This window comes from Mesoplodon densirostris, chromosome 4, assembly GCF_025265405.1.
Source record: "Mesoplodon densirostris isolate mMesDen1 chromosome 4, mMesDen1 primary haplotype, whole genome shotgun sequence".
NCBI lineage: Eukaryota > Metazoa > Chordata > Mammalia > Artiodactyla > Ziphiidae > Mesoplodon > Mesoplodon densirostris.
In genome coordinates, this window is record NC_082664.1 from 52,430,881 (window position 1) to 52,447,381 (window position 16,501).

The 16,501-nt window shown below is 39.7% G+C and overlaps 2 protein-coding genes and 1 pseudogene across 2 annotated transcripts; 2 read left to right on the forward strand and 1 right to left on the reverse strand.

Moving 5' to 3' along the window:
* Window positions 1-2,603: 2,603 nt before the first annotated feature.
* Window positions 2,604-3,083, forward strand: LOC132489198 (small ubiquitin-related modifier 2-like). The gene has a single exon (XM_060098128.1). It carries the CDS (start codon window positions 2,604-2,606, stop codon window positions 2,946-2,948), a length of 345 nt encoding a protein of 114 aa, XP_059954111.1. The 3' UTR covers window positions 2,949-3,083.
* Window positions 3,084-6,802: 3,719 nt separating this feature from the next.
* On the reverse strand, window positions 6,803-7,417 carry LOC132489199 (PRELI domain containing protein 3B-like; annotated as a pseudogene).
* A 4,301-nt stretch (window positions 7,418-11,718) lies between these two features.
* Window positions 11,719-13,503, forward strand: RPS29 (ribosomal protein S29). The gene is made up of 3 exons (XM_060096267.1): window positions 11,719-11,827; window positions 12,068-12,167; window positions 13,402-13,503. Exons 1-3 carry the CDS (start codon window positions 11,766-11,768, stop codon window positions 13,408-13,410), a joined length of 171 nt encoding a protein of 56 aa, XP_059952250.1. The 5' UTR covers window positions 11,719-11,765; the 3' UTR covers window positions 13,411-13,503.
* Window positions 13,504-16,501: the final 2,998 nt, after the last annotated feature.

The following is a 16,501-nucleotide window of genomic DNA, read 5'->3' on the forward strand; positions in this document are numbered from 1 at the left end:
GTTTGTAGCTCAGCTGTGTTCAAGCTAGTAAAATCAAATGTCATCATGTTCTTAAAGAAAGAGGTCACAATCTATGGACAGTGTAGACTTGTCTGCCCTAGCACGTTGGGACCAGATCTTGGAGCTGGTATTTTTAATGGTAAATTTCATCTAAACTAAATAAAGCTGGGACTTCCCTGGTGGCGCAGTGGTTTAGAATCCGCCTGACCATGCAGGGGACACGGAGTTTGAACCCTGGTCAGGGAAGATCCCACATGCCGAGGAGCTGCTGAGCCCCTGTGCCACAAATACTGAACCTGTGCTCTAGAGCCTGCACGCCACAACTACTGAAGCCCTCACACCTGGAGCCCATGCTCTGCAACAAGAGAAGCCACCAGAATGAGAAGCCTGCGCACCGCAACGAAGAGTAGCCCCCGCTCGCCGCAACTGGAGAAAGCCCGCGCACAGAGACAAAGACGCAATGCAGACATAAATAAATAAATAAAATTTAAAAAAACTCAATAAAGCTGTATAGTTAACAAATATACACCTAAGAATTAGACCTTTATAGTGCTGCTTTTGATAGGGATAGAGTAGAATAATTAAATAGTTTAGAAATCTCACCAGGGGATTAAAGACAGAAAGAAAATTTTAACAGAGTTTGGGAGACTGTTAGCTAATGACCACTCAAGAAAAGAATCCATTTATCTAGCAACAATCTACTCTCAACTTGAAAGAAGACCAGATGCGTCCAAGTGCCAGGCACACTCAAGCCACAAACCCTGATAGTTAAAACACAAGATGATAGATATGGAGTCTGAATCTTGTCACATGAAGTCAGGGAGTTAGTGGTCCTTAAAGAGTTGCATTTCTGCATGTAGCCAAGACAGGAATATAGGTGAAAGGGGAAAGAAACTAGTTGAAAGGGGACATTATACCAAAACCTGAGATGAATGACCGTATTTTAGTATACGTTACCACCCTTTTGCTAATATATATTTGACTTAAATAGTTCCATGACCAACCCAATTAGACCATATAGGGTCGAAGGAGGAACTTATGATGTAAGCCTTCGAAACCGCTAGGGGGCTCCGAGGAGCTCCAGTTCTTTATGTCTCATGGAAGAAAGAATTCAGAGAAAAGCAAAGTGGTAGATAAGAAGTGATTTATTAGAATAGGATGCTTGTGAGGCCTTTTTTTTGGGGGGGGGGTACGCGGGCCTCTTACTGTTGTGGCCTCTCCCGTTGCGTAGCACAGGCTCCGGACGCACAGGCTCAGCGGCCATGGCTCACGGGCCCAGCCGCTCCGCGGCATGTGGGATCCTCCCGGACCGTGGCACGAACCCGTGTCCCCTGCATCGGCAGGTGGACTCTCAACCACTGCGCCACCAGGGAAGCCCTTGTGAGGCTTATTAGCAAGAGGGAGAGAGGGTGCTGCACCCGGAGAACTTAGTGGGCTATGGTTTTATAATCAAAGGAAAAGTTGGGGGTGGGGAAGACCACCATCTTCCTCATTCCTGAGTAGACGTCACACTTTCATCATCAGTTCCTCCTCCATGTCGTCTGGGGGACTTTTCTTGTCCCTACATGGTCAAGCCAGGACTGTCATGGCACAGTGGAAATAAGCAAAAAGGCAGTAACATATGCTAAAAATGGTTAAATCATTTCAGGTTTCAGTATAATGTCACCCTTTCTTTATATTTTTGTTTTTAATGGGCCCAGAGGAGCATGTCCTAGGAACCAATAACTTACTGAGCTCACTGGACAGGATGTGGGTCTCATATCACCATTGTTTTATTGTTTTGGGGATTCTCATGCTCCTGTTGTATGGTTTTATTGCTAAGCAAGTCTGCTTGGTTTTGTGGTTAAGCAAACCTGCTTTCTTGAGTAATCATTAACTTACAGGGGTCTCCGATACTTTTTTATCTACTTACAATCCCCTAGTGGGATTAACTATTTAATTACCTACTTTGCTCCTTTACTCTGTCCCTATCACCTTGACATCTACCAAATAGTGAGGAAGAAGGTGGTCTTCTCCCCTCCCTACGTTTTGTTTGATTATAAAAATATAGCCCTCTTTGTTCTTGGGGCTGCCTTGCCTGCCTGTTTGTATCTCTCACAAGCATCCTATGTATGCTAATAAACTCACTCTTTGCCTGCCACTTTGCCTTTTCTGCAAAGAGACAAAAGAACCTGAGCTTCAGTAAGTCCTATACTAGGTGAGTGGTTTCAATTAAAAGACAGTGGGTTCGAGGTCCCTCCTAAAGTCAGGGGTCATGGGTTCAAGTCCCATCTGAGATGGAGTGTGGTTTCCCTTTTCCATGTTGACGCTCTTTGATCATGTTTTATAGGTTGTGTTTCCACTATGATTTCCTAATTAATACCCAACTGCCTCTTCTTAGTATTGTCATGTCAGTTCAGAGCTGCATTACTTCCCTCCAGAATTATTTCTAAACCTACCAGGTCTTCTTACTTCAGTACACTTATTCATTCATTTAATATTTATGGTGTTCTTGCTGTATGCCAACACCTGTGCTAGATGTTTAAAAGGCAAAGGTGCTTTCCCTCCTCCACGCTGCCGCCTCCTTCTTCTGCCACTCCTGGTGCTGCTTGTGTGCTCTTTTGATGCGGACCTGGCACCTCTTTAGTGAAGCGGCAGCTGAGGAGACTCTGGCGCTCGCCATGGCTGATGAAAAGCCCAAGGAAGGAGTCGAGACTGAGAACAATGATCATATTAATTTGAAGGTGGCGGGGCAGGACGGTTCTGTGGTGCAGTTTAAGATTAAGAGTCATATACCACTTAGTAAACTATTGAAAGCCTATTGTGGACGACAGGGTATGTCAATGAGGCAGATCAGATTCCAATTTGATGGGCAGCCAATCAATGAAACAGACACACCTGCACAGTTGGAAATGGAGGCTGAAGATACAATTGGTGTGTTCCAGCAGCAGACAGGAGGTGTCTACTAAAAAGGGAACCTGCTACTTTACTCCAGAATTCTGCTCCTCCAGACCAAGAAGACATTCTCAATTAGAAAACCGCCATTTGGTTCCACCACATCCTGACTACTACAGTATAGTTTTCTCTATTCTTTCATTTTCCCCTTCCCCCTTCCTTTATTGTACATAAAGTAACTGGTGTACGTGCACAAGCATAGTGCATTTTTTTTAAGGTAAATGACCAATGGTATGTTTTGACCGACATCAAATGGAGATGGGTTGGGGAAAAATACTGGTTCTATGAAAATACCCCCTTTTCTCCATTAGTGGCATGCTCATTCAGCTCTTGCTTTTATATTTCAGTAAGTTATTTTGCTCTCACTGTTTAACAAAAAAAGAACAACATAAAAATCCTTGCATACCTTGTTTGATGGGAGAATTTTAATGCTTTTCATTTATCACTGTAAAACCAAGGACAATTTTATAACTTTTTTGTATGTAACTGTTACAAGTAGGGCAATATCTTTAAATTACTCTAAAAGAAATGAATCCTAGACAGTTTTCCCTTCAAGTCAAGCGTCTTGTTGTTTAAATAAACTTCTTGTTCAAAAAAAAAAAAAGACAAAGATGAGTTTACATTGTTTAGAAGAGACAAATAAACCAATAATTATACCATAATGGGAGAAATGTTAGATGAGAACATTAGATGAGTATAAAGCAGCCAGATGATGAAAACAATTTTTTTGCTAAAATAAGGCTTTTTAACATTATCCTGAAAATTCTGGAACACGATTGAAAATGTTCAAGCAGGGGATAAAATTTAGACCTGTTTAAGAAAGGCTACTGTGGTCAGTGAAGGGATTAATTTGCAGTTAAAGCAAGCCTAGAGGCAGCAATACCAGTTACGAGGCTAATACAATAATCCACCATCCACACTGTTGCCAAATTAAATTTTCAAAGGTGTCTCTCTTCACAGAACCCTAAAATGTTGAGCTGAAACATAATTTACAGATATTCTAATTTAGTTCTCTCATTTTATACGAGGGGAATGGAAGCTGAAAAGAGTAAAGGGATTTGCCTGTGACCTCATAAATAGTCACTGTTCGAACAAATAGTGCTAGAACTTAAGTCTCATATGTTGTGCTTAATTCTTCCCAAAAATCTTCATGGATTTCCACTCCACAATTTAATTAAATACAGTTACCCAAAGCCTTGTCTCTTTTCCCCTCAGAATCCAGGTCCTATTACCTAGATGGACAAATCTCCCCAGAGGAGTCTCTATGGTTTTCAGTTCCCTCTTAGTTCCTGATCTTTGGGATTCCCTGGAGCTCAACTCTGCATTTTATTTATAGTTAAAAGGAAGCTTTTATTAACAGGAAGGTTTTTCTTAATTCATATAAGATCCATCTTTAATATTAAATAGGATAATATACTCCATAGTCCGAGTCTAATTCTAACCCATGAACACTTTATTCCAGTTTAGTCCTCTCACATGCTTGCTATGTTATTTATATTTTAACAGGTAAAAGCCATTAACTACTAGCTACTTAACTAAAAGTAACTACACTGGAAAATGAAAATTTATAGAATTTTGTCATTAGATCAGAGTAAAAAATCAAACAGGATAAAATTTTGTTTAGAAATCTTTATCATTAGGATATTCTTACACTTTTCAGAACAAGTATAATTTTCAGAAATTATACAAGGCAACTTATGAAATATCAATATTTAGCAATGTTTTGTTTAGTTGAAATGTTATTTTAATTGTAAAAACCATCTCCGGTTACCAAAAAAATCAAAAATCTTATTGGCTTTAACTTGCTTTTACTAATGTCCTAAGAAGTCTCAAGCTAAACAATATTTTAAGTAGAAAAACAATAATTTTCAAATAGTTTGTTATACTATTTTTGTGGTTTATGTACATATATTAACTGGTTTCTTTTATAGGAAACCTGACTAGAAGTTTATCACTTTAAGTACTGTGAAATAAAGGCAAGAGCTCATCACCTTCTAACAAAAATACTCTGTATGCAACAATTCCCAGTATCAAATATATTCTTATTTATTTAGTGGTGGATAATTAATTGCCTGCTACAAAATACAAAACAAAATACATTTACTGGATTAGTTTTCAGATTGCAGCTGCCCTCTGGCATCCAAAGCAAGGATTTCCCATAAATAAAAGCTGCAAAGCAATTCACCTACTGGTTAGTTTAGGTCAATGCTTTTTTTCACCCTATTATTCTTTTTTCTTCTCCACGGTCCCCATCCCCTGCAGTGACACGGTATTATTAAAAACATCAAGTCCCTGGAATTTATGCTTCAGAGCAAGACATCATTTGAGTAATTTCAAATGATGTACAGCTCTTCACGTAAAAAAAGATGTTTTGTGGTCATAATTAACTTCAAAAAGTAATTAGATTCAAATAACCTGGCATATCATGCTTTAGCAATTTCAGAACCATGATTTTGACACATGGCAATTTATAAGTTAGGCAAATGTGAAATGCTAAAAGATGTGAACAGCTGTTCTTCTGTTTAACTTTAGAGTGCTGCAAAATTCTGGCAATGACTTTTTTTTTTTTTTTTTTTCTTTTTGCGGTATGTGGGCCTCTCACTGTCGTGGCCTCTCCCGTTGCGGAGCACAGGCTCCGGACGCACAGGCCCAGCGGCCATGGCTCACGGGCCCAGCCGCTCCGCGGCATATGGGATCCTCCCAGACCGGGGCACGAACCCGCATCCCCTGCATCGGCAGGCGGACTCTCAACCACTGCGCCACCAGGGAGGCCCAGGCAATGACTTTTTTAGTTAACATAACCAGCCAACGATACAGCATACTAAGTCATAAAGTACGAATCCAAGGAAGGTAATACCTTTCCTAAGTTACAAAACTTTGGCAAATCAATACAGTACTCTTTAACACAATAAAGTATATTTTTGTTGGTGTCATTTATTACTTTCGTGATAGTTTTTACTCCAAAAATGTTAAGTACCAAATTAAAATATTGTGATTTTTAATGGTGGTTTATAGCAGAGCAAATTATTTTATACAATCAATGTCTTTTTAAAACTATACAGTTTCTCCTTTAAAAGTGAGTTCCCTCATGCAAGGTCTACACGTTTATTGCAGCAGGGTAGTCGTGGGTATGTAAGAGGTGGCTCTGCTTGGTTCTGGGGTTGGCCCAAAACTAGGTAGAGTTCCAATGCGTGAAAAGCTTTAAAATTCTACCTTAAGGAGGTTTAATCAGTCAATATCAATTTTCAAGTACTTTTCAAAAATTGTTAAATTTTCACATAAATACTGGAATCCTCAAAATCAGGCAGTCATTTCAGACAACACTAATTTCAGCCGATCCCTTTTATTTAGAAACACTGCACCTCTTGGTTTTGATCAAGTCACATAGTCTTTCTTCAGCTTATCCAAAAAAAAAATTCTACCGAAAATATAGTTGTATTTTTATTTATTTATTTATTTTTAAAAATTTATTTATTTTATTTATTTTTGGCTGCGTTGGGTCTTCGTTGCTGCGCGCAGGCTTTCTCTAGTTGTGTCGACCAGCTTCTCATTGCGGTGGCTTCTCTTGTTGCGGAGCACCGGCTCTATGCGCACAGGCTTCAGTAGTTGGGGCGCGTGGGCTCAGTAGCTGTGGCTCGCGGGCCCTAGAGGGCAGGATCAGTACTTGTGGCGCCCGGGCTTAGTTGCTCTGCGGCATGTGGGATCTATCCCGGACCAGGGCTCGAACCCGTGTCCCCTGCATCGGCAGGCAGACTCTCAACCACTGCGCAACCAGGGAAGCCCTGTATTTTTTTTTAAAATAACAAATAAATAGACTGCCAGCTTGTAGAGACCTGGGGAACTGGGTGTTGTTTATCAACTTTCATTATCATTTCTTCACAAATGCTGCTGCCGCTGTTGGTGTCCTTATGCTCCCTCTTGCCGAAGCCGTCAATCCCTCAATTTCAGCATTTAATTTATGTATTACCCACTCCATTGCTTCTCAGCCTTTATTAGCATTTAACGGTATCGTACTTGCCATCAGTGCTTCGAGGTTAACTGCCGAGACTGACTCCTTTCACGGTAATTATGGCTTCTTGAGTCAAAACAGTTTTTTCTGGGTCTTGAGGCAGTGGTTTGTATGTCTCTCATCTACTGAAACCATATTTGCAAATGAGATATTAGTAGATTTAATTTCCATTGTTTTCTCTACGGGATCCACTACAGAATGTTCTTGCACATATGTTTTGGTTCTTGCTGCACCAATAAGAGATTTCACAATGGAAGGGTGTCCCCACTCTGTGCTGAGAAGTCTATGGTTGTGCAGCTTTCCAGAGGGATCTGTGTGTCTGTCCAATGCATCGACTCCAACCACACTCGGGTTCACAGGGTTTGGGTATTTCTGCATTGCAGCTGTTGTAACAGTTTCCCATGGGTGGTCAAAGACGTGCTCCGAAGCCCAGATCTTCATGGTGCCGGCGGCCCGCGCGGTGCCCGGGCGTCGCTAGGGCACAATGAAGCAAAGAAGCCACGCTTGCCCCCGCCCCGCCCCTCAGCCGCCAACTCTGCATTTTAAAACATACCATATTTCTTCTAGCAAGTTTGGGTGTTCACAGCAAGAGGAATCTTAGGTTATCTTGTCCAGAATAATCGCTATATGATTACTTATTTAATGCCTGTCTTTACCTCTAGACTGCAAGCTTCCTGGACACGTTCTGAGTCACTACTGTTACATGCAAGATCTAGCATAGTGTTCACATATAGTAGGTACTCAATAATGCATATTTGTAGAAAGAACGAATGAGTAAATGACTATCTAAATATTCATTCAACAAATGTTTATGAGAGCCTACATTGTGCCAGAATAGAGTAAGCTTACCGATGATTATGCATTGGGTTAATATTTCTTGAGTTAGAGTGAGTAGCTAGCCATTTGGGAGGGAGGGAAACTGGATTTCTCCCTTACTCCTGGGGGACAGTGATATAAATTTTAGGTGGATTCAAGATTTAAAATGAAAACCAAAAAATGTAACAGTACAACAAGAAAACACAGTAGAACGTGTTTAGAATTTTGACACAAAACCTAAAAGTAGTGACCTAACAATTTGATAAATTTTCATACATAAACTTTAAAACTTTTTGCATGGAAGAATACATGGAACATAAACATAGAAATTAATAAGAATCTGGTGTTGTAGTGACTAGAATAACTTTGCAACCAACATGAAAAGTCAAAGGGCTAATTTTCTTCCATGTAAATATTTACAAATATACAAACTACAGCCCAGCAACACATTACCAAAGCGGGTTGTAGACTGGAAGGAGAAGTTCTCAGATAAAGATACATGGCTGGCTTATAAACATAGCAAAACATGTTCTGCAGCATCAAAATTCAAGTTGAAACAACACTTCCCATTTTTAGGCTATCAGAAGGACAAATATAAAAAAGTTTGCTAATTCACACTGTTGGGGGAGTGTGGAAAAACAGATATTTTCTATGGGTATTTGGTTGAATTGTTATGATTTCTATAGACTGCAAATTGGTAATCTCTATCAAAAATTTAAAAGCCCACGTTCTTTTGCCTCACAGTCCCATTTCCAGAATTTTATTTTACAGACATACTTTATAATATAGATATACTATATAGATATAGATATAATTTAAGTATGCAAAGGAATGTTCAAAGATGTTCCAATTTCACTTCATTCCCTATTTTTGCTATATATTTCTCCATAGCGTTTATACTCTTCTAAGATGCTTTATGATCTATTTGTATGATTTATCTGTACAAACAGATATGATCTATCTGTACGAACAGAATCATACCATTGGGTATGGTATGCTTCTTTTTGTATAAATGAAAAGAGATGTAATAACTATATATAAATACAAACGTATGTATATGGACACATTTATACGTTTGTATGTATACATGCATAGATATGCACATATACTTCTGTGAGTGGATGAGTAGATAGGTAAATAGATAGCTACACTTATTTCTTTAAAGATCCTGATAACGTGGGTTTGGACAAGGAGACTGGAGAAATAGGGGTCTGGGTTGGATAAAAACTTACTTTTAAAAATATACTTTATGTATAACAACATTGTTAATCAACTGTACTCCAATATAAAATAAAAAGTTAAAATATATACTTTATGTATCTGTGTTTTGCTTTAGAGTATACAATTAATTAAAATATCAACATCTGTTGAAATGGATATATATGTATATGTTCTGAAATTGAAGATAGCTCAAGAGAGATGTAGGTCTTTAGATGACAAATTATGGATGTAGAATCACAAATAATTTTGAGAATAATTTAAGGAAGAAAATAGGAGATATCTGAATAATGGTGTCTTAACATGCAGATCATTCCAATGTGCTTAAATTCAAAAATAATATCTATACTCTGTCCCATTAGAATGTTTCAGTCTTATAAGTATTACTTTTATTTTTTTCCAAAAGAAAATATTAATAGGGGTTATCTGGGCTAGGAGATTATGGCACATTTCTTCTTCTTTGTATTTAAGAAAGAAAAAAGAAAGAAAGACAGAAAGAAGGAAAAGAAAGAAAGAAAGAGAACTCAGTATGTATTATATTAGAGGGAAATATGTTTTAAAAGAAGAATTTAAAAGCCAAATGCAGAAGAGTAATAGGAATCTGTAAGAAGAGTATAGGATTAAGCTAAAAGCTCTTTACAAACATTGGGTTAAAATGGACTTTTAAAATTGTATGCTCATATTTTTCACTGAAAAAGAAATTGAAAATTCCGTTGGTGGAGATAGATAGTGCTACATTATCTTAGGACTGAGCAGGAAGTACAGCTTCTCAACTGCAGTTTTGTAATATCTCCATCAAGAAGAGTAACTTTCAAGACCAGAATAAACATTAAGAAGTACTTGAATATCAAGATAGTTTAAGAGATTGTTACTGTTCAAGTGTAACTAATTGCTTCTTGTTTGTCTTTTCTTCCCCCCACTTTTAAATGAGTTCACTTCTTTTGGCCCAGAGGATTGAAAATATTTATGGAATTGATCTCAGAACCATTGTAATCTTTTAAAAATTACGGAGACCAGTTGGGAAAGGCCTGAGAAGGCTATAGGTGGGCAAATGTTTGATTAGCTTTGGAGAAGCACATGGATTTTGGAAACTACACATCTACGACTGATATAAATTCCAGGCACACTGTAGAAGCTTGACATTGGACCCTTCACAATCAGGCTTTAATTTAAAATACCCTTTCAGTCATCTATCACTAGGTCTTTTGTGCATCCTCCTCTCTAGTTACACAAGGTTGTTCATCCTCTCCAAGCTTTTTCCAACTCCATTCTTGGGCTCAAACTCTTCCTCTCACTATGCATTCCCTTCCATCAAGTGCTGCCTGTAAAAACCCCACTCTTCACTTAAGGTCTATTTCAAAGGCCCCTCAAATGAACCTCACGCTGGAATTAATCTCTTTCTTCTTTGCTCCTTTTGTGTTCTATGAGCGCATGTATCATCTAATGCAATTGTCCTACTAACTTAGTTGTATACATATCACTGAGTCGTAAAAGTTGAAACTGGAAGGCAGGGGTCTGAGATAATCCTATTTTCCTCACTATATTTGTTTTGAGGGCAGCATCAGTCATATCTGGTTTTTAAATCTCTGGCTTGACTCCTTCCTTCATCATCTTGTTTTCGACCAAAAACAATCAAAAACAAAAAACAACAACAAAGAAGAGTTCCTGTGTAAAGTTTCCTGCATTATTGCACCCTGTGGTACATTTTATAGATGTAGTTAAAGCTTTGATATCAGAGCCATGTACAATTTTAGGTTTATCTAAAGACATTATAAATAACCATGTGGATTTTAGGGACATTTTTCAGATCATTAGATGGCATTTGGTTTTCACTAGTTATTTTATTACCAAATCATCTGGTCAAAGCAACATATATTGGGCATTTACTTGTTTCTTACTTTAAACTTAACTAACTACATTTAAATATTAAATTAAACACACTAAGTCTCGTGTCATTCTTCTATTATGGTGTAGGTGCATTTCTAGGAGCAGTGTGTCAATTAAAAAAAGTTTGAAAACGTATTTTGTCTCACAAAACGGGAACTCCTACCGTTGACTCCTAGTTATTACAGTTGATTTTAAGTTATTTTGTAATTTTACCCCAGTAGGTGTCAGTACTGAGTTAAGGCAAAAATCCTTTTTCCAAGTGTAAAATTTTAATTAAAAGACTGTAAAACGTTCAGACGATGATGAAGAGACTGTTAGTGACATCATTTATTTCTAGAGGGTTCAAAACTCATTCATTTCTGGGGGGTTCAAAAGAGACGGGGTCTCGCTATGTTGCCCAGGCTGGAGTGCAGTGGCTATTCACAGGCGCGATCCCACTACTGATCAGCACGGGAGTTTTGACCTGCTCCGTTTCCGACCTGGGCCGGTTCACCCCTCCTTAGGCAACCTGGTGGTCCCCCGCTCCCGGGAGGTCACCATATTGATGCCGAACTTAGTGCGGACACCCGATCGGCATAGCGCACTACAGCCCAGAACTCCTGGGCTCAAGCGATCCTCCTGCCTCAGCCTCCCGAGTAGCTGGGACTACAGGCGCGCGCCACCGCGCCCGGCGAACGCAGACCGCGAAAGAGAATACTAGAGGCTGAGGTGTGGTGACGTCATCAGCTGTGCCCGCCTAGATTATTTCCAAGCTTCCTCTTCACAGCCGCGAAACAGCGTAGCCACACTGCGCACGCGTCCTTTGTCAGCACTGCCTTCTGGGTAAGCTGTCTCAAAATTTTGAAGAGCGCCTGCGTGCGTTCCGTCTTTCCTTTTGCCTTGTTGCAGCCGAGAAAGCAACATGGGGCACCAGCAGCTTTACTGGAGCCATCCGAGAAAATTCGGCCAGGGTTCTCGTTCTTGGTGAGAAACAGAATGTAGCTTCAGGGAAGGGTTGCTCTGGGGCGCGACGCTGCTTGAAATGTACCGTGGAGGAGCCCGCGGGCGGCGCGGCGTGGGGAGACGGAATCGTAGTTGTGTCTGCCGCCATTACAGGCCTGTGATGGGTCTGTGGAGACCGGCAGGCAGTGCGGGTGGTGGCCTCCCGAGTGCCGAATACTTTGCTTTCTGCGACTTGCGGTAACGCCATCTCTTTCCTTGCAGCCGCGTCTGCTCAAACCGGCACGGTCTGATCCGGAAATACGGCCTCAATATGTGCCGCCAGTGTTTCCGCCAGTACGCGAAGGACATCGGCTTCATTAAGGTACGGCCGCCGACGCCGTGCTCTCCTGTGTCTGTGAGGGGCCGACGAGCGGGTAGTTCGTGGTGTGGGCATTTGACCAACGCCGCTTTCCTCTTGTAGTTAGCAGGGCCCCTCCTTGGTAGCGGATGACACTGTTGAGAGTTTTGGCAGTCACGTTAATAGAATGGGGGGAGGTGAAGGCCTTAAAAGTAGACTTTCTCATTCCTTTTTACCCACTTCTGACAGTTTTAGGTGCTATGTATAATGTTGCATAAAATTACTTTTCAGGAACAATTAAGTACTAAATCTCTAATCGTATCTAGCTAATTTTAGCAGAATACATACGTTGTCCGCTGCCCTGAAATGTTGGATAGGGCCGTGCAGTGGAATGAGTTTGAGGTTTGGGGCCAGGTAGACCTTTTTAGGATTCAGAGATCTGAATCCTAGTCGTGTGACTTTGGTCAAGTCACTTAAAGCTAAGTTTTTGCCTGTGAAAAATAAATGGCAGGGTTGTTGTAGAAATTAATGTATATATGAAGCTTTCTTGGCTCCTAAAAATCGCTTAAATGCTAGAAGTGAAAACTAATTTCTTACTGGCCTTTTGAGATACAAAATAACAGTCACTACCTTTTTATTCATAGTTAGAGCTCAAAAATATAGGGTAGAACGTATCTGTTAAAATTAGGTGTCCTTATGTTTTAGTGTTACAGTGGATATAAGTTGTTTAACGTGAGGTTTCTGTGACAGGAACAAAGTATCTTAAACTTTTGGCTTTGACCAAATACTTAAGAGTATGTTTAGTGTTACTTTGTGGAAGTTCAAATAACTTAGTTGGAGGTAGTAGATCAGACGATGGCCCCAAGCCCGGTAATTTTGTGTCCCATTTTTCAGAGGTTAAGATTAAATGGGTTCATCTGTGAACGGCTCCTTAGAATAGTGTTAGAATTTGCTGCCTACTTAATGACCATCCTGAGCTTTTGGTAAAGATCATTTTATGTAGTAGTGTTTTTCTAGCGGGAAATGTCTTTGATGGTAGAAGTGGGTATACCAGTATTAAAATTCACTGTCTAAAATATAATTGTTGAAATTTTTGGTAAATATTTAAGTTCTTCAGATCTCCATAACTAGTTGGGGTGGTCAGATTTCCAGTTTAAACCTCATTCTATAATGAACCATTTTTTTCCCTGAGAATGAAATGGATATTTAAAGCATTATGCATTAATTCATTTCCTATCTGCCTTTTTTTTTTTTGCAGTTGGACTAAGTGTGAACTTCTTGAATGGGTCATCACGCATATCTACCTTCCTCAGAAACAATACTAACTCTTTGTATATAAAATAAAAATTTTAAAACTTCAGTTATGAATGTTTTTCATGTGAATGTAATAGCCAATTGTTCACAGAAATCTTTTAAAAATTATCTTCAGTGGATTCGTCTTCACAGTATGTGTCTTATTTTCCTTAAGTTATATAAAAGTATTCTTGCTGGACTCTGATAAATCCCAGTTTTATTTTTATACTTAACATCTTCTGTTCCATGAAGTGCCCACTATATATAGGAGCATCCAGCATATAACCTGAGACAGATTGTCTTTTGAGTAGTTGACTGGCTACAGTGAGCTGGGCAGTGAAATTAAAACTATTGAAAATTGATTTTGAGAAAGAAGGCTAGCACTAAAACCTGCTCTGAGCATTTACCTGGTGGTGGCAGTCCTAGCTTTTGGTATAATTAGTAAAACTTGTAAATTTCTCAATTATTTGTATGTGGAAGGGGTGGGGTGGGGAGTGATTAAAAGTAAAATGGGTCTTGTGAGCAAAAGTAGATCTTAGTGGGGCAAGGGTAGAGACAGGGAAACATTGGAATATTTTAGGCAAATGATCTTGGCTTGGGCTAGGATAAGAGTAGTTGAGGTAGTCACAGTGACCTCTTGAAGAGGAAGAAGACCGGATTTGCTGAAAGATTAGTTGTGGGAGAGCAAAGGATGACTCCAAGGGTTTTGGCCTGAGCAACTGGAAGGGTAGAGTTACTATTGAGCTAGGACTGAGAAGTTGTTTTAGGAAAGAAAAAGTTCAGCTTATGGCATATTAAATTCAAAATGCTTATTAGACATTCACGTGGAGCTGTGAAGTAGGCATTTATCTGGAGTTGACAGGAGCTTGGGACTGGAGATTCAACTGGTTGTCCTCAGTATGAATAATAGCTGCTATTTGTGGATCTCATCCTTGTGACTGGATGAGATCTAAGCCCTAAAGTCTAAGGATTGAATAATACATGGAGAAGACTGTTCTGGGTTATTCCAGGGACAGGTGGGAAGATGAGGATTCAATAAAGTAGACAAGAAGGAGGACCAAAAAGTGGCATACTAGAAGCCAAGCAGGACGTGATCAACTGTAACTGCCTCTTAAAATTGGTTGTTACAATGTCATCCAACAGGAGAGAAAGTGTGCCAATGGAAGCTGGAGTGGAAAAAAAGCATCTTAACTGGTTAAATTAGCTGCGAAATTTTCAAAAACAGTGCAACACATTGCTAGTTTAAGAACCTTAAAAGGAGCTCATGAAAGCTAGGGACACTGAAGCTTAGGTCTCAAGAGCTTCATGGTAAATTCACCTCTACTGACCCTGAATCCCAGGAGTACATGATAATTCTATGGTGGACCTCCCATGAAGTTGCTGTTTTTTTGTTTTTTTAACAGTGTTGCTGGGGAAGTGTCTTTAGGGAACAGCTAGGTTTTAAACAGGAAGAGGAGATGGATAGAATTTTGGTAGAGGAGGTTGAGGATGTGGGAGTTTTCTGATGTAGTTAGAGTGGGTGGGTGAGAAGCAGTGCCAGCTGAGCAGTTGTAAAAGTTTTTTAGGTGAAAAAAAGAGGCTTACTCATAATGGTTTAGGAAAATAAGGTCTGGTATGTGTTTGAGAGTTTTGGGGAAGAGATGGACACTGCTCTAGTGGGATAGTCCTGGGTAAATGCACCTGTAAGAATTATGCATTGGTTGAGGGAATGTGTGGAAGGGAACATTCCCTAGCCAGTCCCTTCCGTGGGGGTGGGGGGGTGGGGGGGGTATGAAGGCTGGTGTGTACAGTTGGTCTTCCCTATTAGTGGCTGAATAACTTACTGCTAAAGATTCTATTTTAAAATGTATGTGCCAGACGTTTTGCTAAGTGTGTTATGTGTATTATCTTTTTTAAGTCTCAGTGCTTTTCTATGGATATTATCCTCATTACATAGCTGAGGAAACTAAGGCTTAGAGATTAAGCAATTTCTGCAGTCTTTACAAGTTAGAAACTAGACTGGAACTCTGACGTCAATGCTAATATTCTTAATACCCACAACACACTGTAAGGTTGGAACACTGTACCTCTTGTCCCCAAAGATAATTAATTACATGATGGCAAGCACTGCTATTTTCATATTTACCACAGCATGTAGCATGATACCTTGTATATTAATAGTAGGTCCTGAATTGTTGAAGAGTTGAATTAAATTCCCTAGTAAAGCTCAATAATGTTTTGTTTTTTATAAATTTATTTTACTTTTGGCTGTGTTGGGTCTTATTTGCTGTGCATGGACTTTCTCTAGCTGTGGCGCGCGGGGGCTACTCTTTGTTGCAGAGCGGAGGCTCTAGGCGTGCGGGCTTCAGTAGTTGTGGCTCACAGGCTCTAGAGCACAGGTTCAGTAGTTGTGGTGCATGGGCTTAGTTGATGGGCATGTGGGATCTTCCGGGACCAGGGCTTGGACCCCTGTGTTGGCAGGTGGATTCTTAACCACTGCACCACCAGGGAATCTCAAGCTCAATAATGTTGATGGCAAAATATGATAGATTTTATAAGAGGTTTATTTTTAAACAACCTTTGAAGCATAGAGTGTATAGTCTTAGGTTGACTTACTGAATTAGGGCTGAATGGGACCTGTTAAAGGACCTGTTGAGATTTTATTTAGCTCATTCATGAAACCAGTAAGATTTTTCTACCAGTTCAAGGGAGAATTCAAAACATCACATTTAATAGGTGAATCAAGGATATTGAAATGAATTTATAAATAAATGTAAAACTGGCTTTTTCAGCAGGGGAGGGAAGTCAAGTTATCCACCAGACAGAATTTGCGTGTCCATGGACAAGTACCATTTATGTATAACTTGGAGAGTTGTAAAATAGCTCAAACAAAAGGCTCAGGTTTCCTCACCCCAAGATTCTACTAGACAGAGCTTTAAGTTCCATGAAAAATAGCCAGTAACCTTTTGGTCCATTTTGAAGTCTTTCACAATTTTTCTTTACAGACTTTTAGTCTTTTACCTGTAATTGGTAAAATTTTTGAGTGAATGCTGTATGTCAGGCACTTTCTTAGTGCTATTACGGAG

Excerpts from the sequence above, each read along its gene's own strand:
- LOC132489198 (XM_060098128.1), top strand. The coding sequence starts at position 2,604 with ATGCGGACCTGGCACCTCTTTAGTGAAGCGGCAGCTGAGGAGACTCTG.
- RPS29 (XM_060096267.1), top strand. The coding sequence starts at position 11,766 with ATGGGGCACCAGCAGCTTTACTGGAGCCATCCGAGAAAATTCGGCCAG. Across the intron at positions 11,828-12,067 it reads GGCCAGGGTTCTCGTTCTTG|CCGCGTCTGCTCAAACCGGC; the intron begins GTGAGAAACAGA and ends CTTTCCTTGCAG.